The sequence below is a fragment of the Rhynchophorus ferrugineus genome, unplaced genomic scaffold (genome assembly GCF_030347505.1).
Source record: "Rhynchophorus ferrugineus isolate W39M unplaced genomic scaffold, kcgeb_rfMv2 rfM1, whole genome shotgun sequence".
Classification (NCBI taxonomy): Eukaryota; Metazoa; Arthropoda; class Insecta; order Coleoptera; family Curculionidae; genus Rhynchophorus; species Rhynchophorus ferrugineus.
Genome location: NW_027472580.1, coordinates 18,503,803 through 18,527,775, shown reverse-complemented (window position 1 = coordinate 18,527,775; position 23,973 = coordinate 18,503,803). Strand labels below are relative to the sequence as shown.

Here is a 23,973-nt window from a genome sequence, read left to right as displayed (position 1 = left end):
ATATATATAACAATATGCTCCTCTAATAAAAGTTAAATATATTACTTGGATATACAACTGTTAATTAGATGGATTGGGCCTCCAGGGGATACCACTACATAAAAACACTCCTAGAACTCTAACTCATAGATAGTGAAGAATATAGTACATGTAAATATAATAAAATACTCTAACCTATAAACTATTGTGGCTTTATAATTAATTGTAGTTTAAATTATTCGATAATATATGCACTAGATGTACTACTGACAAACTGAATCATACCTCAGAGTTTATGCGGCATTTTGACGTCATAAATTTAGATGACGTATGTTTACTGCTTCTTTAGATATACTATAGAATATAATATCTCTAATTGAATGTTGTCAATAGTGCTTCCGTGTAAATAAAGCAACGTTCTCAATTTACAAGTGATCGGCGATGTGTGAAAACAGCTGAATTGTTTAAAGTTTCACTAGCGACAGTGTCCACGGTAATGACAGTATATACAAAATATGGAAAAACACTATTGTTTTTAGTGACAGATACCGTAAAAGATCAAAAAGAAGTCAACGCCCACTTGAGCAATATTATTTAAAAAAAAAAACAATCACTCACATCACTGGTCAAATTACTGCGACTGAATATATAGATATCTCCAATGATTTCTTATGAAGTTCTTATGATTAGTATATTGCTGTCAAACATTTCCATACTTCAACATGATAATGCATATATATACACAACCGAAAAAGTTCAGTCTTGGATTGAGGAGTTTCAGAATGCCAATAAATATATCTCTTGGCCAATACAATAGACAGACTTTAACATGAATCATTATGGGGAGTTTTCAAACAAATACCGAGGTATAGTTTTCAATTTCTGACAACAATGAAGCAATTGACCAATATGTTGGTACAAGAAAAAGACCGTTGGAAACTATTCAGGCACTCTACGAATCTATTCTGCTAAGAACTGCACCTCTTTCAAACGCAAGTGATTTTCATATTATTTAGTTCAACCTCCGTATAAGCACTATTTATCACATAATTGTGGCTCAATACCTTATTAATAAATAAATATTGTCTATATGTCAGGTTCTCATATTACTTTGTCGATCCACTTTATGTATGTCAGGTTATGTCACTTATGCTTTTAAGATGTATTCTGAGGAGATTATAAAAAGTTATTCTCTTATTATCTTATTTATCAAGAAAAGAATCAGATTACCAAGAAAATAATACAGGTTGTGGAACAGGACTGGAAGCATTCCTGGGCATAATTAAGGGAAGTTTGGGTAAAAGTATATCAGTTCATGCTATAAGTTCATAAAAAGTGGATTGAAAATGTTTAAGGACCCTTTGCGATAAACTGTTCGAATTGCATTTATTATAGTTGCTCAAAATAAAAAAGCAATATATTAGACTGGTAGATATACTAAGTAATGAGTAAGTATGTGTCTAGATATAAGGCTTTCGTTTACAATAGGATAAGATTGAGGCCGCAGTGTCTTTTCTGACGTCTTCCTAATAAGTCATCATTTCTTACCGCAAAAATAAATTAGTTTTAACATAAAATAAAAGTATTAATTGTATTAAACCTTACATTTGTTATATAGTCCCATATCCAATATACCAATAATTTCAGTAGAAACCAATTTTTCAATAATTAATAAATAATATCCTGTAGCAACTACAGCATCAAATAAAGTTTCCACATTTAAATTATTCAAAATATACTAGATGGACGCAAATTGGATAGGTTAAGATATTGGAAGATATTACATCTATGTACCACCATTCAATATCTAAAGGTCATTTCATTTTTCAGTTTTTAGTTAATTTTAAATAACCAATATATATCTTGTATTTTAATTAGAGTTCTTTTATTTCCTTTTCCATACACTTCTTCCAACAAAGTTTTTCAGTAAGACTTATCCTAAAGTATTTAGTATTTAGCAAAGTGAAGAAATGATCAGAATACTTAAATACTTTGTATAAAAATAAAATTATCGCTTTATGATCAAACAAAAATAGTAGCAAGAACTAAACTGTGGCAAAATCAATGCCACTCGTTAAGTATTAATAATGCACGTAAATATAAATTCAATAGGCGGACACATAAAACCAAAAGATATGTTTACGTTTCAAATCATAAACTTGAGAATACAATGATGTGATTTTTCTCTGTTCAAGGTGTTTTAAAACAATCGATCCTATATTTCAAATCCTTAACCTTTTAACAAATAAATTTAATTAACAAATTGCGAGGAAAAAAAGGTGTTTTATCTTTTGCATGTTAATTGGTTATATTACCGTTTATAATTTTTCCCGTTAGTATTTGCCTGTTTTTTTTTGTGGATTGTATCCTAAGTTTAGACGTGGTGAAATGAGCACCGAAGACGGTGAACGCAGTGGACGCCCAAAACAGGTTGTTACCATTAAAAAATCCACAAAATGATTTTGAATGACCATAAATTGAAACTTTGAATATAATGAAATGAATAAATGAAATAGTAGACACTCTAAAAACATCAACTGAACATGTGTATCATATCATTCACGAATATTTGAAAGTTATACGAGAAAGTTCTGTGCAAAGTGGGTGCGGCGTAAGCTCACTCACTTTCACTTATGATCAAGCGTAATAAACCCGAGTTTTTGCATCGATATGAGACAATGGATGAAACATGACACCTTCATTTCACTCCGAAGTCCAATCGACAGTCATCCGAGTGGACTCCACACGATGAAACCCCTCCAAAGCGTAGGAAAACGCAACAGTCGGCTGGCAAGGTTGTGGCGTCTGTATTTTCGGATGCGCATGGAATAATTTTCATTACTACCTTGAAAAAAGAAGGACCATCAACAGCGATTATTACATAGCGTTGTTGGACCGTTTGAAGGATGAAATCGCCGAAAAACGGACAAATTTGAAGAAAAAGAAAGTGCTGCTTCACCAAGATAAAGCGCCATGTCAAAAATCCATGAATTGGGCTTGGAATTGCTTCCTCATCCACCATATTCTCCAGATCTGGCGCCCAGCTACTAATTCTTATTCCCAAATCTCAAAAGAAAGCTCGCTGTTAAGAAATGTTCGTGGTATGAAGAGGCAATCGACGAAACTGGGGCCTATTTTGAAGCAAAGGACATATCGTACTACAAAAATGGTATCGAAAAGTTGGAGGGTCGCTATAATATAATAGTCTGCGGATTCCCAGTACAAGCACCACAGTTCGGTGTATAAATCACCAAAGGCAGACTGGTGTTGATGTTAATTAACATAGCCGATTGGAATTTTGACAGAAGCTTGCAGTTCAGCGGGCACGACCACCAAAAGCAGTTTCTCAGCCGTGGAATTTGGAGTCACCAAAAATTGAAAAACTACGAAAAATATAGGGTGTCCCATGGAGATTTGAGCAAAAATAGTGATATTCAGAAGATCATTAAGTAAAAACGGACGGTTACGTTAAACTGTTCAACACTTGTTAAGACTTTTTTTTTACTCTGCGTTTTCACCATTAGTTATTGCTGATCAAAATACAAAATATATGTTAAATATCTGAAGGCTAATTAAAAAGTTCTCTGATACAAAATATCAGTTGTCTATAAATTTCATCAGTCGATTATCTGAATGACATTACTGGCATGAAGGTATAGTCTATTTAAAACAGTAGTGACACACGTGACCTCTTAAGCAACTCTGAGCATGGCATGGCATTTTGGCTCTGACATATCATAAATTCTAATTTAAATAAAATAATGAAACAAATATGTTATGTATTATAATTTATTTTATTATAATACATCTTAAGCATATATTATCAAAGAACTTAAAACTACAATTAATTATACTGCCACAATAATTTATTGGTTCGAGTTGCTTTATTATATATACATTGAACTATTTTCCACACTAGTATAGGTAGAATTCTAGGCAAGATTTTTTATGATGTGGTATCCCCCGAAGGCCTAGTCCACCTAATTAACAATTGTATATCTGAATAATGCATTTTAGTTTCATTAAAGAGCATATTTTTGTTTTATGCTTAGATCTTGTTTCTTTCGATGCAATGTATTCTTGTAAAGTCATTATGACATTACTATATTTCTCATTCATTTGTCATGTTAATTCCTGGATACATTTTTTTGATAAAACTACATTTAATCACTGCATTCTCCTTAATTCATTTGCCATATCTGCAAAACAGTTAGTATTATTTCTCTCCTCATACATTTTAACCAAAAGTTTATTTATATTCTGAACAATAACACACATGCTCATAAAGCTGTCACACTCTATAATACAATTTGAGTATATTAATTTTATACTGACCTTTGTCTTTGTTTCCTGTTTGGATTTGTTTCCTCTTTCATCATTCTCTCTTGATAATTGTCAGCATTGAATCATAAACCAACATTCATTAAGTTTTATTCAATCACTGTCACTTTCAGAAACACTAATCAAGTTAGTAATTAAGGTGTTTATTTCTATCAAAAACTTCCTCAAGGTTCTACCATTTGTTAATTTCTTCTTCAACGTGTCTGATCGAGCTCACACAAACCGAAGGTGTTATTTTCGACAATGCCTCATTGCATAAATCCAGACAGTTCTGGTTTGAATGTCCATTGCAATAATTCTTTGCAATACCCCATATCAACTCAATTGGATTAAATATGCAGTGATAGGGAGGGAGACGTAATACTTTGTGGCCATAACGTTCAGTAATCTGATCCACCATGTATCTTTTCTCAGGCTTATTTCTAAAAAAGTAAATTATATAAAATGCAATTAAATATTTCATGTATATTTACCGAGTAATAATTTGAAATAGTTCATTCCTTGACATGGTTTCCTCGAAACTTATTTTATGTACTTTAAACCATTCCTTAAATGCAGCCTTTGTTGATGCACTTGATGGGATTTTTTCTAGCAGTGTACTATGATATGGTGCATTGTACATAACAATAACTGATGCTCCCTCCAAGTTCTTTAAGAGCTGATTTTCAAACTGCTGCAAAAACAAGTTATGATTCGTTTCTCCATGATAGTCACCATTGGACTTAGAAGAAAACACTAATTCTGCACCAGGAATAAAACAATTCCTGTTTTCTGACTAACAAAACCTAATCGATAGTTATTCGAACGTTTAACTTTTAATTTTTTAAATGAATAAGTAAGAGCCTGGCTTTAATGGTAGTGATGTACTTTTTTTTAACCAAGTCATTCAGTTTTATTTAATTTTAAATAAGATTACCTTTTAACAACTAAATCAGACTACAATTTTATTAAATTTATTCACCGCCATTCTTATTCTTTTCATACGATTATGAACAATATGCGATAATGTAAAATGTTTTATAGAAGAATGGTATACATAATTATAAAATCATACATAACCACTGTTTTCAACATTAGGAACCATTGTGTTTCTATAACTAACTTAATATATATATGGCAATTACGTATAATAAAAAAATCGCATTCCTTGAAGGTCTCCTAAAATTAACATTCTTATGAAAACAATGTACGAATTTTTCATAAAAATGAACAGGTTTCCCATAGTTGTTTTATCGAACTCATAGTTTTCGTATTCGCTTTTAATAAGAAATAATTATTCGTACAAAAGTACGTTTTTATCTATCGATGGGGTTTCAGTAGCATATAATCACTCGGTGAATATCATATGTGGTGTTATTGACGGTAAAGAGCTCTAACTAGGGCATATGTGGTGATAATTAATAATTGTGTGGGTGTCTTTGTTTCGTTAGTTTATAAAAGGTAAAGGAATTTTTATTTTATATCAAAATGTTGGTAATTTATTTTTAAAATACTTGTTTAGTTACGGTATATATTACTACATAAATTTTTTGAAGTACACATTATTAAAAGTTCTAAAAACTGTTAATAATATATATTAGTTTTATGTTTCATTATGATCTGGTTAGTTTTGTGTGCGAGTGTGTGTATTTAATACAACTAGAGATTCAATTAAGTATATTTTTGGTTTAAAATGTTTTGTTTTATTTCTTATTTACTAATTACTTTTAATTAAAATTGTATTTATTTTATTAATTATATTTTATTTAAATTAATTATTTTAGTTTTTTGCTATATTTGTGTATACAAATGTATATAATGTAATCACTTTAACAAATTATTTAAAGCTTTAGAGATATATAGACTATTCAAAACAGCAATGAACCCACGTCATCTGAATTGATGACGCAATCTTGCTGCATCAACTTTGAGTTGTTCTTATCTTTAAACTATAACTAATTATACAGCTACGATAATTTATAGGTTAGAGTTGTTTTATTATATTTACATTGAACTATTTTCCACACTAGTTTAGGTAGAGTTCTAGGCTAGAAAACGTTCTTATGTAGCGTATCGACCGAAGGCCTAATCCACCTAATTAACAATTGTATATCCGAAGAATATATTTTACTTTCATTAGAAAGCTCTTGTTTCGTTCCATGTAATGTTTCCTTGTAAAGTCATTTTGATATTATTTTATTTCTCCTTAGTTTGTTCTGTTGCTACCTGTGTACATATTTTTTTTATAAAACTAGATTTATAGACTATTCCAAACAGCAATGAACCCACGTCAACTGAATTGATGACGCAATCTTGCCGCATCAACACTGAGTTTTAGTACTTTTTGATTTTTACATATAACAAAATTCTTATCTTTAAACTATAACTAAGGGAGTTATTACAACGTTTACTTTTTTCCATCAGTGTACCATTCTGAAATGTCCATGTCTCATCTACATGTACAAATTGTGATAATAATTCTTCCTTGGTTTTGTTATATGTTTTTAAAGATTCTATTCTTTTAAAAGCAATGTCTAGAAGTTCTGTTAATCCCGTTCGTGGGTAATCTTTACACCACTAAAATTTTATATTATCCAATAGTGTATGAAGGGATGTAGAACATCTCTCAAATAAATGCATATCTTTTAGCTTTTTATGGATACTTTACAGACTAACAATTTCCTCTGAAGTAATCGTATTAAATTATATTTCGATTGAAAAATATACTTACTATTTTTATACATTTCGTTTATTTGATCTCTAATATAGCTATATATCCCCCGTTTCGCATAAAGACGGTTTCTTTTTGGTGAATTTAAGGTTATATTGTTTTTTTATTTTTGAGATATTTTAGTGACTATCCCCATATTAATATTCAGCGCAGCTGTAATACGCTAAAAATATTTTCATAAAAAAACGGCGCCAATTTGAAATTTATTAAAACAATGCGTTAAAATAATGTTTGTCGGTTTATAACCCGTAATTATAATATTTTGAAGAATTTTGCAGACGTTTGACAAACAGACGACTTTTGCAGGCTCATTCGGTTATATTATGTTCGAACTTGTCAAACAACATTCTATCTCTTTTTATATATAATAAAATGTAAAGGAAAAAATATTGTCTGACTCTAAGACGAATTTGCAACTTTCGACTGCCACATATTAATGACGTGAGTTCACTGCTATTTTGAATAGACAATATATTAAGTGCTTGTATGTATTTTGATTTGCGATATCTATTGGTGCAAATGCAAAGTATCAATATAAACAACTGTTACATAAATTAACTATATACAATAATTTCTATTTAGTATTTTTGAGTTATTTTGTGTATACAGATACTAATGATGTATCTCCGTTGCCGGTTCTGATTTCAATGTTCAATGTTTTAAATTTGGTGGTTAACATACGAAATGACTGAAAATGTCATTGCTTGCTAGGCAGATATAAAGGGTTTTCTGTGGCGTCTTTTAACTGGCGGTGAAAAATTGATCTATTAAGACAAAAACGAAAAGTCATGGGTTAGTCCAGGAGAGCAATCCTCGTTAGCACAGAATATTCGTGACTCTAAAGTTTTGCTGAGGATATCGTGGAATCAGAATCGAATTAGTCACTATACTTTTTGATGTGGGAGACATAAATATTTTTGACAAATTTATCAGAATTATTATATTCTGCGTTTTTACATTGGTTGATTAACGCACGTATTGCTTCCCGCATCTGGATCATTATCATTTTTAAGATGGAATATATACAGCATACTGTTTTTAAATTCGTAAAAATTAAGCTGTGTCTAAGGGCTGAATGGTTCTAAATCAAATAGTTTTAACACATCAGACGTCTTAGTGAATATAACACCATCGTCAGCTTTAAGCCCAATATAAATAATAATCAGTAACTCCGTAATTGTAAGAAGAACTACCTACAGAATATATGAGTTCTTTAATATTAGACGCTTACATGTATTGTGATCAATTTTTCATTTTTAAAAGATTATTATTTATTAACAATGTTGGTTTAGAAACAATATAATCATCGATCGATTTACGTCCTTCATCATTTCGGGACCGTGTACCAGCCAAACTATGCTGTATCAATATGAAAATTTTTAACTATGCCTGGTAAGTACGCTAGGTGCAGCAGAAAATCGTAGTCGAGCTGCAACAGCGTATATTTCACAATTCCTAGAATGTGTCCATCGCCATTCGTAATACCCCACAGAAGAGGTCTTCTTTTATACCTGCAAGCAATGAAGCTGTGGTGTTGAAATTGTGCGAATTGGCATTTTCAGTTAATTTGTGTGGTGTCTCTTTTCCCTCCTATTGAATCTTTCCCATCGCATATCGCCTGGAAGAAGTTCATTTACCAGCTGCTAAAATGTCTGAAGTCAAGACAGTTCCTCCAGGACATTTTTTCTCTTAGACATCAAAATATCTAATTTTGAAATGTTAAAACCAAAACGGATAATTGGATATGATGGAGCAGCATCACCATAAGTTTCGGAAGCAGATTTCTTCAAATCAAAGAATAACATATATTCCGTTTATCATATACTGAATATTGAATTTTTCTTCATTATGCATTAATTAAATTGTTATTTAAGTAAAACTCAATCTTCAAGTCAACACTGCTGGTTCAATAACATTTCAATAAATTGATGGGCTTTCAATGTCAAGTTAATTCAATTGTTGATGGTGGTTTTAATACTTAATAAAATGACAACATAATTTCTACAACTTTGTTTTAGTGAAGTAAACAGCCAATTACTTTTATGTCTATAGGTAGATCACGCCAGAAAAAAGTGTATATTGTCCCTTTTTTGAACAGATGCTTAAAATATTGAATTTTAATATTCATTATTTTCTAGAAATCGAGTTATATCATGCTAGATTTACGAAACTTTACTTGAAATATGGCGAATTGCAATGGATGGACCTTATTGAAGATTATTGAAGTCGTAGGTTTTGTTATGAATATTTTATTTACTGTTTATTAATATTATATCAACAGCTTTTAGCTCTGTCCTGTTTAGTTTGTAAAAGAGTCACGGACGATGAAACGAGAAGCCTGTTTCTGTATTTACAAAAACTGTCCAGAGAATGGAGTTTATTAAATAACGTTACCTGGGATCGAGTCGGCAGTTCTGTAGCGGACACCACCTTCGGAGGATATCTCATAATTACCTCTGTTTTACTAATAGGAAATATCCTCGGCGAATTGCCAACAGAAAAGAGAATAGTGGAGTTGGTTTTCTTAGGAGTAGGTTCCATATTATTTATTGTTATTGGTAAGTTATTATTATGTACAAAAATTTTATAAATTAAGACATTTTTTAAAAATTTTATAAATTAAGACATTTTTTAAAAATTAATCTCTTGGAACGTCAACAATCTGCCCGTGGGCAATAAGTATTATTGTTTGATTTCTGTTATATAATATAACCATCCTAACATGTAGAAGATCACTTCAGAAGTGATCTGCAGTACAATTTATAATCTAAATCTTATTCTAAATACTATTCTAACTTATTTTAAAGTCTATCCTAACCTATTCTAATGACTATTCTAATTTATTCTAGAAATCATTAAATTTCACTCTATGTGTCTATTAACCAGTTCGTATGGTAGTTTGCGTTTGAGCCTACGCACTTCACTGCCATCGCGCACATTTAACTGTTTGGCGAGTGCATTAGGATGCACTAATAGTCTTTCAGAGTATTTCGCACTAGTACTTCGAATCACACTCCTTATAGGTTCTATGGGGATATCGCGTTGAATTAATTCGTTGGACACATAAAAACCTCTGGAGGATATCTATGTTAGATTTGCTAGTAGTACCCCACAGTTCAATACCATAGGTCCAGATGGGCCTAAGTATTGACTTATACAGTCAAACCTTGTTATCTAATGATAATTTAGATTTGCGCCCTATCAGCAAATACATTTGGTATAGTTTAAGCCCAAGCTGTTTGCGTTTTGTCACTATATTTTTTTTCCAAGTCAGACGTCGATCAAAATACATTCCCAGATATTTAAGGCTGTCTGCTTTCGGAAGTTCATGATTATTCAATTTTACTGAGGGACATGTTATTCTGCAAAGGGTGAATGTCATATGGGTAGATTTTGTCTCATTTGCTTTGATGCGCCACGTTTTCAATCACAATTCGACTTTGTTAATATGAAGTTGGAGGTTTTTTGTGGTTGATATTGGATCCTGGTGTGATGATAATACCGCTGTATCTTCAGCATATGTTGCAACAGTAGTGTTTCGTGGGGTCGGTAGGTCAGCTGTGTACATAAGATATAACAATGGGCCGAGAACACTGTCCTGCGGAACACCCGAATATATGGACTGTAGGTCAGTGTATTCGTCACCCTGTTTGACAATAAAATGTCTGTCTGAGAGATACGATACATTAGTGTTTAAATATTGCCGAGAAAAAATACTAATCAATTCAGAACAATCAAACAGACAAACCACATAACTTATAAGTATATAAGGAATTTGTGTAGTGTATTAAAGTTTATTACAGGTAAGCAAGCATTTGTACGCATAGGATGGACTAAATTAAGTAATCAGTAAAAAATTCTAATATTTATATTCATAGTTGCAAAATTTTAAATGCAATGTTTGATAAATATGTCAAAAGTATTTAGTCAGAAGAAAATGTGACGTTATACAAAGAGCTTGTATCCTATGAAAATGTAAATATCTTTCCTTTCTCTTTATCGAATCGTCTAAAACGCGACATTATAGTTTATTGAAAGTTCTATTTAATTAATTTAACTTCAAATGTACTTAGAGAATTCTCACGAAGAACTAGCCATTATAAATTCTGCAACCCTGCAAACTCAAGTAGGGCCTGTTAGCTTGTAGATTCATTCTTGTGATAATGTAAATCTTGATAATATTCCGACCTAATTCACGTCATCTAATTATATTTGAATTTTCTCCTATAGTCGAAATAGGATCTTACCAAAGAATGTTACAAATTATAAATTTCGAACTATCTATAGCTACTGAAAGTTGTGAAAAGAGCGCCAATGAAATTAGCGATTAACGAACAGTAACTAGAATATTTGGGAAGTAGTGCTTGAAAGAAGAAAGAGAGTTACAGTTTAAAGTTTGTTTTTAAGGTACAGATATACCGTATTAAGACTTGGGATCATGCGAAATTTACATTTTCCATAGAAACACCTACTTAATGAAATTACTACAGGATATAATTCAAATGAGCAATTTTGTGATTGAATATACTAATACATACCTTATTACATTATTAGGGTACCTTTATCTCTACACAATTTCCATCACAGTCTGAATATAATCTAGAAAAACGTTTCAAGCCAAACTTCATTTAAAAAAATCGAACATGTAAATGAAGAAAGGGCAGAATTAAACTGAAAAAAAAACTAATAATCACATGTAAAATATTCTATAAGCGATCTTGTCATCGAATTATAGTGACGACATAAAATAAACAACTGGATTTGTTTATGAGGTGAATTATCATCGCAGTAAACTATATAATTAAGATCTAAATGGGGACATATTATAATTGAAAATACGGTGTTTTTAATAACCTTGGACTCTATTTCCTAAGACATAGTTGAGGAATCTAGATGTAATTTTTGTTTATGTTCTATTAATAAAATAAAAAAGTTAATTGATGAATAAGGTTTTAATATCATGTTTTTGTCAGTTAATGTTCGAGCATTATCCTAGATGAGAATGGCTTTGCGCCTGTTACTCGTTTTCGCTGGTCGTTTTTGCAATAATATGTCATCCAATTTGTTTAAGTGAGACCGGTAGATATCTGAATAAGAGAATACTCGCTGGAAAGAAATTTTCGTCGAATGAAGAGGTGATCGTAGTATAATACGATCAAAAGTACTACAAAAATGGTATCGAAAAGTAGTTAGAGGGTCGCTATAATCAGTGTAGTCACCCTTGAAGGCAATTATGTTGAATTAGAAAAACTAATTTAGCTAAAAAAATGTGTTTTACTATGGTAGGCCGGGGACTTTTTAATTGACCTGATCCTAACACATGCAAGTGCCTAATATGTTGGAATATTCATTAAACAGATTTCTTCTTGTTATTATTACTTAATGAGTTACTTATTATATATCGGGATATGATAAGTTTCTTCATATGAAAAACTTATTCATAAGTGTTCAAACAATCCATTTTGAGGGATTTTTTAAAACATTTTTCGCTTTGCTTTGACCGTAAAATAATACCAAGACTCATAATTAGGAACTATGGATAGAGTTTTGTATAAGTTTTATTAGGGTGGTTCTTATCGGTGATTAAATTTTTTAGAAAATACGAGTTGGTAATGGTATACAGAAACCCCGTCTTATAACTTTATTATTACTTTATCTAGTTGATTGAATTATGTGTTACGGATTTTGATTATCAAGAAGTAGTTCCTTTATTGATAGTTTAGTTTAATATTGCCATGTTTATGTGGTTTTTACTTTATTCAATCATCAGTTCAACAAATAACTTCGGATTTGACGTCTGCACTCACTGTGCTCTATTTGTTTTTGAAACAAAGAATAAATGAAAGTTTGGCGTATATACGGCTTCATTTACTTACTCTTTTTTAGATATAAATTATTTTTTTATAAATAAATATACACACAGTTTGATAAATAATTGATTTAATGTTGAAACTATATACAAGAAGGGAAATAAACATTGAAAATAAGACATTTTATTCAAAAAATTATTGAATAAATTGAAAGAAAAAAAATAATTTCTATATGCCTTTCTATTATTATAAAGGCGTTGTATTTAAATTAATTTACATATTTGAACAACTAGCATGAACTCCAAGAACTATATAAATAAACATTACCATAAAAAAGACCAAAATCGTTTAGATCAAACCCAGCCAATATAGTTAAGACCAAACGAAAAGGCCACCACTGTATATGTAAGCAGTGAAATTATCCTAAAAATCTTCAAAAATCACCTATGATAGTTACTGCAATTTTTGTTACTATCCACAAACTCCATTAATGAATTGATTAACTCGAGCTTTCAATAAACATATTGTACATATACTAGCCTAAAACGAATGCATGATCGTACTTTTAAGCAAAAATATATCTCAGTCAATACATCATCATTTTTACAAAACAATAATTTATTTACCTATACTTTTATATAATAATGCATTGTATTTTCCTTGTCATTAAATCATTAGAATGTCGTTGACAGTTTTATTTTGTTTGTTTTTGTTTGTTTGATCTAGGTCTACTTTTGTTAGAAAAGTTAATTATTTCATGGTATCACTGTACACTGTTCTTACATCTTAGCAAAATGGTTTATAATTTCTTCTTCTCTGAATTTCACATTATTCGACTTTCATTCTTTAAAATAAATGTCTAATTTTCAGCAGTTACTACAATTTTTGCTACTATTCTTGGTGGACAAAATTCATTAATGACTTGACTACTTCCAACACAACAAGAATCATTTTCTTCTCTGCTCTTGTTTTCATTAAATTTTGGCATACGTTGATACCAACTGGATGTCGTTCAAAATAATGTATTATAAATCTGGCAACTAACATTCCCACTATAAATAAAATTGATGCTCTTTAGATTTTATGTTACTTTTAAACATTTAACCTTACATTCTGCACTTACTCTTGTTCTTTCATATTTTAAAACCAATGTATGTTAAAACACCAAGAATAACACAACAATTTAATAATTATTAAAAAATGACCGCCATTAGAAAAGGAAGGCAATATAGTTTATTCTATTTTATTTTTCTTTCTATGCAGGATAATGCGCATGTGCCTAATCCGGAGATATTTTTTAAGCAATGTATCCTGTTATATTGCAGTATTTCTAATTTTGAGCTGGTATTTCTAATTTTGAGCTGACATTGTTAGCATTACAACAATCACAACAATCAAATATTATTAAATAAAGTTAAAGTGTTACAATTTTTAATAAAATAATGCTCGTATATTCCAGGTAGTTTATGCTTTGCCGCTATAGATTCAGTTCCGGCAGATTTAATCGACAACGCTGCTGTTTTGGGAACACTATCGCTGGTCACAGGAGCATTATTCTTATTAGACATGGGTTCACCAAAAGCGAAGAAATCATCAGCCCCGATTGAGAAACAAGGCAAGAATGGTTTCGATAATAGCAATAATGGAAATCAGCAAAGTATCATTGACCAACTTCATAACCTTGAAAGGGTAACGAAGTAAAAATATTTGTAATACTATCTTACGGTATTTATTGTAGGAAATTGATCGATCTGAACGTGCAATTGATATCGGCGATGAAGCAGATGAACGAACGAATGGAAAAAATGGTAAAAATAAAATATTAAACGGAGTAACGAACGATCGTTATAAAAATGGAATAGCGCCTACTAGGCCAGATCCCACGAGTACATTTAAAGATCCAGTATTTTCCAGTAAGAGTAAGTTAATATAATTATACATCTAATATTAGTGAATTTTTGAATATCCCGCAAAGCAACATTAAAAAACATCACTTTTTGCCCTCAACTACCACCTATTAATAGGCTACTGTAGGACTTTAAGGAAGCTGCGTTATTTAGTATGTTTTTGTTAGCCACTTATAGTAAACAAGTTATCGAATCCTAACAAAAATGGCAAAAATATTTTCGTATGCAGATTAAGCATTATTTTTTGCTAAAAAATTTCACCAAAACCAATGAAATAATTGCTAAATACTATGGATTAAGAACTTGTTTACTCAGTTCCGTTGTGGTCGTACCAGCACAAATAAAGTCGAACATACAGGTTGCTCAAAGCAGGACATCATTGCCGATATCGTCGATAAAATTCATGAAATGATATTGGACGATCGGAGTATGGAAGTACGTCAGGTAGCTCAGGTTGCAGGTATTTCAACTGAGCGAGTATATTATATTTTACATGAATATTTGATTGTAAAAAAACTATCTTCAACAAAAGACCATAGGGCCAACTGTGTCACCTATTCAAAAGATTGTTGGGCAATGTTCAGCTTCAATCGGTATAAGATTCCATCAAGACATTGCAGAGGTGCACACCTGTGTAGTCACCATGACACAAAACCATATATTGAGCGACCAACTGCATTCTCATATAGTATATCGTCTAGGTATAGACCCCTATGACTATTTCCTGTTTCCAAACCTGCAGAATTTCGAGGTTGGTAAGAAATTTGAGCTGAATAAACACATCATCACTGATACAAACGCCTATTTTTAGGGGCCTGGAGAAAAGCTATTACTTGGACAGAATTTAAAAAAATGGAAAAAAAAACAGGATTATAACAGATGGGCCAAAAGTCCCGCTACCATTTTGGTTGCGTGCCATCTTGATTATGTGACGTTTAGCTCAGTAGACAAATTTTATTATGGATAAATATACGCCACAAGAACGAGCAGACATAGTGACAATATTTATTGAAAATAATCGTTCCATTATTGCCACTTGGCGGAAATTGCGTCAAAAATATCCTAATTGTCCAGTGCCCCACAAAACCACAATTTATCGTTTACATGCGAATTTTCGACAGTACGGTGCGACAGCAGACAGGCCTCGTTTTGGAAGACAACGGATGTCTCGTAACGCTGAAAATGTGGCTCTAATGCGCAATAGTGTTGCAGCGTCTACAGAAACATCAATTTAGACATAATTCCCAGTTAAACATTTCTGCACGCACTTTAAGGCGAATTTTGAAAACTGTTTTGAAAATATTCCCGTACAAAATTCAATTAGTCCAAAAATTGCTACCGAGAGACCCTGATCAAAAGTAAAGTAATGCAATCCTAAGGCTGTCTGGTGAAATTGAAGATTTTTCATCTAAATTGATAATGAGTAACTCAGTGACCACATCAATAAACAGAACAGTCGGTTTTGGGGAACACAGAATCCTCAATTTATTCATGAAACCTCATTGCATCATCCACTAAAAACAACTATATGGTGTGGTACTCATGCTGCAAACATCATTGGTCCCTACTTTTTTAAAAATGACCAAGGTGTTGCTGTTACTGTTACCAAACGATTCAACATCTTAATACAATATTCGTCACAAAATTGAAGAAATCAAATCAGCCTCAGATATTGCAGAACGTCATGAAACAGGCCTTAAAAAGAGTCGAAAGTTGCATAGTGAATCGCGATCACCATTAGCCGATATAATTTGTCAATCATAACTACAAAAAATGTAAGGACCGTATAAACTTTTTATGAAAACCAAACTTATTTATCTTTTCTTTGAGAAAAGTGATAGGCAGTGAAAATGGTAGTGGGACTTTTGCCCCACGTTGTATATAAACGCTTTTTTTTGTCGAAAAAATATCATTCAAACAGTCACTGACTTATATACCGCAGCATATTACAAATATATTTGGTTACTCTACTTATTGTAAAAGTTCAGTACATTAGTTTCAGCGTTCTGATAATTACTGTAATGTACTGATTTAGTAGTACTGATTTTCATAATTTTTTAAAATCCTGCTTAGCGGAAGCTTTAATTTTTTTCGGCCAACTGGCCTTAAAACTTATAATAATACTTTGAACCTAATATTTTACTGATTTAGAGATAATGCACGGAAGGGGTGTCTTTTGTATCGTAAAGAACTTGATACTAACTGGTCTTCTACGACAAGATTTAGGTTAGGGCTGTCGGCTGTCGAGAAAAATATCGATATTTGGATATATCGATATTTTAGAAAATATATTTTAGTATATAGTTTTCGATATTATTTAAAAAATATCGATATATCGAAAATATTGGAGGGAAAAATATATCGACATTTTTATTGCAGCAACTGTAACATTTTTAATAAACCTTTAAATTACACTAAATATTTATTATTAAGTACCTATTTTATAATGTTTTTGATAATGTTTAAGAAATATTTTTATTTATTTTTTTTAAATATCGAAAAATATTTGCTGAAAAAATATCGATATATCGGCCAATATACTCTAAAGAATACACTTTTACTTTACTTGAAAATATGAAAATATGAACTTTTATACTGATAGCATCTTCGGTCGCCAGTTTGCCTTTGATGATTTGAACTGCGATGTTTCTATTCAAATTTTCATACGTTTTTTTTAAGTTTTGGTATTCTCGAATTGAAATAGTCTACCGCTTAGCAATGGATCTGTTTCAGTTCACCTTTGGTGACCCTGTACTGCAAGCTTTCAAGGACTATGTGTCGAAAGTCCTTGGAAAAGTTTTCCCAAAGCTTCGATCTTCTTTGCAAATAGTCTACTTTTAGTACTCGTTTAAATTCCTAAAAACGTTTACTCCTAAAAGGGACGTTTTGAGAAATTCAGGAAGGATTTGCAAGTCAACGTCAACCTGTCTTATTTTTTTCCTCTTTTCCGATAATTTGATCAATTCTGGTTAGACGAATGAATTCATAGAAGAAGCATTAGGGTCTACCAGGAATTATCCTAACAACTGTGCCTATTTTGATTTGTCTGGGAATTTACCGAGGAACTAGCAATATTGTCGATCTGTTCATAACAGTCCAATTGAAAAGTCCTCGGCCTACCATAGTAAAACACATATTTTTTGTCAAAATTAACTTTTTTATTCAATATAATTCCCTTCAAGGGCGATACATTGATTATAGCGATCCTCCAACTTTTCGATACCATTTTTGTAGTACGATTTGTTCTTTGCTTCAAAATAGGCCACAGTTTCGGCGATCACCTCTTCATTCGACGAAAATTTCTTCCTAGCGAGCATTCTTTTGAGATCTGAGAACAGGAAATAGTCGCTGGGAGCCAGATCTGGAGAATACGGGGAATGAGGAAGCAATTCGAAGCCCAATTCATGGATATTTGCCATCGTTTTCACTGACCTGTGACAAGGAGCATTGTCTTGGTGAAGCAGCACTTTCTTTTTTTTCAAATGCGGCCGTTTTTCGTCAATTTCATCCTTCAAACTTCAAAGTCCAATAACGCTATGTAATAGTCTTTGTTGATGGTCCTTCCTTTTTCAAAGTACCTACCAGCCGTTTTCCCGCGATTTGGAGCGTGTTGATCGTGTAAGTCCACTCGGAAGACTGTCGATTGGACTTCGGAGTGAAATGATGGTGCCATGTTTCATCTATTGTCACATATCTATGCAAAAACTCGGGTTTATTACGCTTGATCATCTTCAAACACTGCTCGGAATCATCAACTCGTCGTTGTTTTGAATCATCACCCACTTTGCACAGAGCTTTCTTATACCCAAATATTCGTGAATGATATGATGTACAGGTTCAGTTGCTATCTTTAGAATGTCCGCTATTCCATTCAATTTCAATTTACGGTCATTCAAAATCATTTTGTGGATTTTTAAATGTTTTCGTCGGTAACAATCTCTTTTGGGTGTCCACTCCATTCACCGTCTTCGGTGCTCATTTCACCACGTCTAAACTTAACATATCAATTCTTAATGGTTGATTTTCCTGGGGCCGTGTTCAGAAACTCGGCATCAAGCCACGTTTTTGCTTCAACTGTATTTTTTCCCTTCAAAAAGCAATATTTTAACAACACGCGAAATTCCTTTTTATCCATTTTTTTTTTCAAAATAACAAAAGTTGCTTCACTAAAAATTTTATAATTCACAAACTAATGATCCGATAGCAGCCAAATTTATACACGCATCTTTTGAGGGTTAGAGCTAACTAAAAAAATATGAATTTAGTAACGCCATCTATATGTCAGGGCGGGAACTTTTCAATTAACCTGTTATTTCAGTCTAAACGAAAATTGAAAATATATTTGGTACCACTTGGAATTTCCAGAAGTTATTCACCTGCAAACAATTATATAGAACATCTGCTTCTAATTTTAATATATTTGTTTTTTAGGTTATATTCACTTGGATCCAACTTCAAGAGGATATAAACCAATGAAGAGCGAAGAGCTTAATTCTTCGAGAAGGTTTGGTATATATGGAAAAGACGTTACTGATGCAGGTAGTGAAACCGATGAAACCGCCAGCATTCCGCCCAATATCGAGTTACATTCGCCAGTATGGAGCCAAATACGAAAGGGTAGATTTCGTCCTACACATTATGGAGTAATCGGTATTAGATGATCGCTGGGCGTTGTTCCACCAGTATGTGACGCACATTTTGGATGTGATTTAACTAACCTTAGTCGCTCTTTGTGTCCTAACCCCGATTTTGTGTTACACGAGTTTGCGAATAAAGATGCACTGCTTGTATCATGTGTTGTGTCCAATTTATTGTCGCTCCTCAACAGCGTTGTCGTTTACATTCTTTCAGGAACAGCAACTAAGTACGTAGTGCCTTCCGTTGTTCCGCCTCAGAATAGTTACGCTGAAGTTTTCGAAAAACCTAGCGGTCCTTTAGATCCCGGCTATGTCCAATATACTGCTCAGCACTGGGGTGATATGAAAAATTCCGGGACAAAAACCCCCCGGCATAGTCCAACGGAAGTGTGACAAATCTAAAGCTTACGAATTCACAATTACACCATTCAATTTTAACAATCTGTTTATAGGTTATATCCTTTAAAATAGAAATGTTTCAGAGTATTTAAGAATTACATATATTTCTGAACAATAATGAGAAATAAACATGTTTATTTTTTGTTTGTAATAATTCAGCATTATTATAATTTAACATTTATAATATTTGCTTGAGTTATTTATTAAATTTGAAGTTTTTTTACGTTTAAATTTTTTTACGTTATATAAAAATACATTCTCATTTAATATCTGAAAATATTAAGCTTGTTCAATATTTAAATTTTTACATTTATTTTATTTATTTTTGTAATTGTAACAATGTTTTTTAATATAATGTTGCTAGAATATAATAATTTAGTAAATCCTTTATTATTATTTTGATTTAAAATTAAGGATATATATATATATATATATATATATATATATATATGTTTTATGGTTAATTTGGCATCTCAATGTTTAAAAATATTGTATATGTGCATCAATATTTTACTAGATACAAATTTACAACATTTTGTGTGTCGTTTATAACTGATATTAGATTGTTTGTTAGGTTTTAGTCTTCCTTATTTTATTTAGTTATTTATCTGGAGTCGACCTTTTGCTTAAAGTAGCTTGAAGGATTGTTATCTGGATTTTACACTTTTGTTTCAATATAGCTTAAGTAGTATTCCCACTAATTTTTTAATTCTTTATAATAGATTATTATAATATATTTACTTTAAATATATTCATATACCGATGTTAATTTTTCATATCTTTATATTTATATTTTCGTTTTGGAATTAACACCTTATATTTTCTGAAACTTGACCCTTGGAACTTTCAAATCCAAACATTGGTTGATTTTTAGAGTTTCAGCAATTCTAAATTCTAATAATATTCAAGTTCCGTATACGTATTTACTGAAAATGATTTTAATAGTCTAATACTCTTAAATTAGTTACCTTAAATTAGTACCAGCATTTTTAGAATAATTGTGTTGTTGTATCATAATCAGTGTTGTTGTTTAGCCTTTTGCGAAATACACTGCTCGATGTGAATTTAATATAGAAGCATTATGAATGGCTTATTCAAAGTATTCACTATCACCAGTTACCCGTTTTTGCCTTCTTTGTAATAATTCCCAGGCGCTCTTCCGTAAAAAGCGACTATATTTTGAGAAGGTCCAGTGATTAAGTAATTTTCTAAATTTTCATAATTATACTTAAATTTTTCGATGGAAAATGCGTAAGTTACTGTAAAAATTAAGTGATAGACAGTAGGAAAGTGAGTATGGTAACAAAGGCTGCATTGGTCATTCTTAAACTTTCCGTCTAGGTATAGGTTCCATACTCACACGACGTTTGTTTCCTCAATACATTTGGTGTCAAGTGCAACAAAAAAAAACTACCGTTACTTTTAATGGCAGTTATATACTCTAGCTGCATTTGACGTTTGTCTAAAATTCAACTCATCTCCTGTTCTAAGCATTCTTATTTGATGGATCAATGAGCAGAACTGAATGAATTCAACAAGAATTGACTCTGTGTTCACAGTTATCTGATAAATCCATTCTCCTGTGTGACGTTTAGAGGTCAACCGAAATTTTTATTGGCTTTACGGGTATACTTCTCTGACTGTTAGCTTGGGCTTTATTTACCATTGAAAGTCGAAATAGCCGCTTTCAATGATATAAATTAATAAACACAAATACTTGGTGTAATAGTTATCACTGTAAGCTTTTACAAGTAAAAGTAAAAAAAAGAGGTATGTGTCGTAAAAAATCTTCATCAGATTTGAAATTTATGAGGTCAACTCAAAATATTTCAAATAATAATGGCGATTTTCAAAGCTATATCATATTAATAAAATGACTTTAAATATTGTCCTTTAAATGTTTCAATGAATTGTCCCTTGTTTTAGTCACCTCTCAATTAAACTAAGAAATATTGTCTAGTATTGCTCACCACATAATTTTAACTGTTTGAGGTTTGAAACCAGAAATGTTACGTTAACAAAATACTTCAGCAAACTCAGGTATCCACTATTTAGTTCACAAAAACGTATATATAAATAAAACAACCTCGTATTTTTATAATCTTTATTACAGTCACCAATAATATAATACAAATATAAACATTTTCTTTCAGATATTTGTTTGAATTCTCTTTCGTCTTTTTGTAGTTCGATAAAAAAATATATTGCCTACTAACAACAGCTTTAGTGATAATAATATAGAACTAATAACATGTTAATGGTAATAATAAAAATCGAGAAAAAAGTAATGAATTATCCAGAACTGTGTTTTGCTATTTACATCATAAAGATTATCTGTCTTATTGGTCCTATGCTTAGGCGGTACTACGCGGAAAATCATTTTATTGTCACATTGTTAATTAAGTAAGCTTATTGCTGACTGGCTCCAATATATGCGAAAACTGCAACTTATATTATAATGAGCAAGTTAAGACTTAAACATCGTAGATATGCTTAATATAGATACCGTACTTTATGTACAAATACAATCATTGGTAATATTCTAGAAAAATAACTTGAATAGGATCTATTCAACTCGAAACGTTATTGTTTTATTTCCTGCTGCTGTGCTCCTGTTCCAGGTTGATGTATTGTCTGACCAGCCTGGATATCTCGTGAGCCTGTTCGGTTTGCAATCGCGTGACTCGCTGTTGCAAGAGATTACCGCATTTCATGTCCAAAAACAGGGCGCCATCTTCAGATCGCACTTTTCGCGTGCTGATTACTTCGGCGAACGGCCAGTGCTGTAAGGTTTCGTGAGTGTTCATGTCCAGGAAGTGGACGCCGCCTCGGTTCAGTGCCAGGATGTGTTCTTGCCAATGTTCGGGTTCACCGATGACTCGTTTTACAGCGAAGAATGAACTTCCTGTAAATTTGGAAAGATATCAATTAATTAATGTGACAAAAATTATAATTGATCCAAACCCTAATTTTTCTTTATCATATTAGGGTTTGGAATTAATTTTTTGTTAAACAAATCTTCTAATAATTATGTAATAAAAACATTCTCCCAAAAAACATTTTTAACAAAAAAATTGAGCCGAGTTCAAAAAATAAATAAGGAACCCACTAAAAAATAAAAAATAATTAAACTTAGATTTTTAACACAAAAAAACGTTTTAAAATAAAATATGTACATAATAATCGTTGTAACATCTAAATAAAAATAAACATGAAACTTACTTAACCTATCTACTACACGTATTTTATATTCTACTATATATATACAATTTAGCTTAATACCTACCTAAACCTCTTTATCTATTTACAATATTATTAACTACTACCAACTGATCACTTTGAAGTCAGAGTGCCGAGCAACAAATTAGATTTGTTTTGTTCCTAATTTAATTTTGTGTATTTTGTTTTAATATGTGTCACAAAATTATATTATTATATTTGTATTGTTTGTACTATTGTAAATATTGTAATTGTATATTGTAAATAGATAAATCGGCTACGCTCTATAAAATACGTGTAGTAGATAGGTTAAATAAGTTTTTTATTTATTTTTATTTAGTTCTTATAACGATTATTATGTACATATTTTATTTTCAAATTTTTTTTTGTATTAAAAATCAAAGTTTGATTATTTTTTACCTTTTAGTGAGTTCCTTATTTATTTTTTGAAGTTGGTTCAATTTTTTTTGTTAAAGATATTTTATTTTTCTCTTTTTAGTGTTAGATATTTACTCCATACATTACGCAGTTATTTTATTAGGTATTACAATGGATAGCCCAAGTGAAATTACAGTCCGTATGAGGAAAAATAGGAATAACGAAAAAATTATTGAAAATAAGGAGCGTTTCAGGTCCTGGGGATACGCTACATAGTCTAGGTGATTTAACAAATGTTCCAATCAAACTAAAACAAAAAAGGTTGCTGCCCTGTTCGGAATCGAACCCGCGACCCTTGAATCATTACACTATACAAACAGTTGCCCACTGCGTTTCTACTACTTCTCATATGATATGGTTAGTGCATAAAAGGCAAACTGAATGGTTTGTACACTGAACTTCTTACGATTTTTCATTACATCAGTTCAATAATAGCATTATATACAAATATATGATTATTTTAGATAAAAAATATGAGAAAATATTGTACATGAAATTTGAAGTTTTCCCTCGATTTCCCCCTTCCCACCATC

The 23,973-nt window shown here is 31.4% G+C and overlaps 3 protein-coding genes across 9 annotated transcripts in view; 1 reads left to right on the top strand and 2 right to left on the bottom strand.

Moving 5' to 3' along the window:
• Positions 1 to 3,827: 3,827 nt before the first annotated feature.
• On the bottom strand, positions 3,828 to 5,390 carry LOC143189904 (uncharacterized). Its single transcript, XM_076393901.1, has 3 exons — positions 4,794 to 5,390; positions 4,315 to 4,742; positions 3,828 to 4,178 (listed from the first exon to the last, which is right to left on the bottom strand). Exons 1-2 carry the CDS (start codon positions 4,940 to 4,942, stop codon positions 4,493 to 4,495), a joined length of 399 nt encoding a protein of 132 aa, XP_076250016.1. The 5' UTR covers positions 4,943 to 5,390; the 3' UTR covers positions 3,828 to 4,178; positions 4,315 to 4,492.
• A 235-nt stretch (positions 5,391 to 5,625) lies between these two features.
• Positions 5,626 to 19,921, top strand: LOC143204775 (uncharacterized). Of its 3 annotated transcripts, none has more exons than XM_076417591.1 (7): positions 5,626 to 5,760; positions 9,169 to 9,258; positions 9,312 to 9,588; positions 14,300 to 14,529; positions 14,579 to 14,753; positions 19,179 to 19,364; positions 19,599 to 19,921. In XM_076417591.1, the coding sequence occupies exons 2-7, from the start codon at positions 9,214 to 9,216 to the stop codon at positions 19,775 to 19,777; spliced, it is 1,092 nt and encodes a 363-aa protein (XP_076273706.1). In that variant the 5' UTR covers positions 5,626 to 5,760; positions 9,169 to 9,213; the 3' UTR covers positions 19,778 to 19,921. The 3 variants fall into 3 exon arrangements, with proteins under 3 accessions (XP_076273706.1, XP_076273701.1, XP_076273715.1); XM_076417586.1 differs by having other exon boundaries at positions 14,579 to 14,759; positions 19,599 to 19,919; XM_076417600.1 differs by having other exon boundaries at positions 14,579 to 14,759; positions 19,179 to 19,429; positions 19,599 to 19,740.
• A 1,952-nt stretch (positions 19,922 to 21,873) lies between these two features.
• The window catches only part of Myo10A (unconventional myosin 10A), a 194,019-nt gene continuing 191,919 nt past the window's right edge, over positions 21,874 to 23,973 (bottom strand). For all 5 annotated transcript variants that reach the window (XM_076417412.1, XM_076417448.1, XM_076417438.1 and 2 more), the window contains one exon: positions 21,874 to 22,688. In XM_076417412.1, coding sequence (XP_076273527.1) covers positions 22,375 to 22,688 — 314 coding nt within the window. In that variant the 3' untranslated portion in view covers positions 21,874 to 22,374. The remainder of the gene's footprint in view (positions 22,689 to 23,973) is intronic.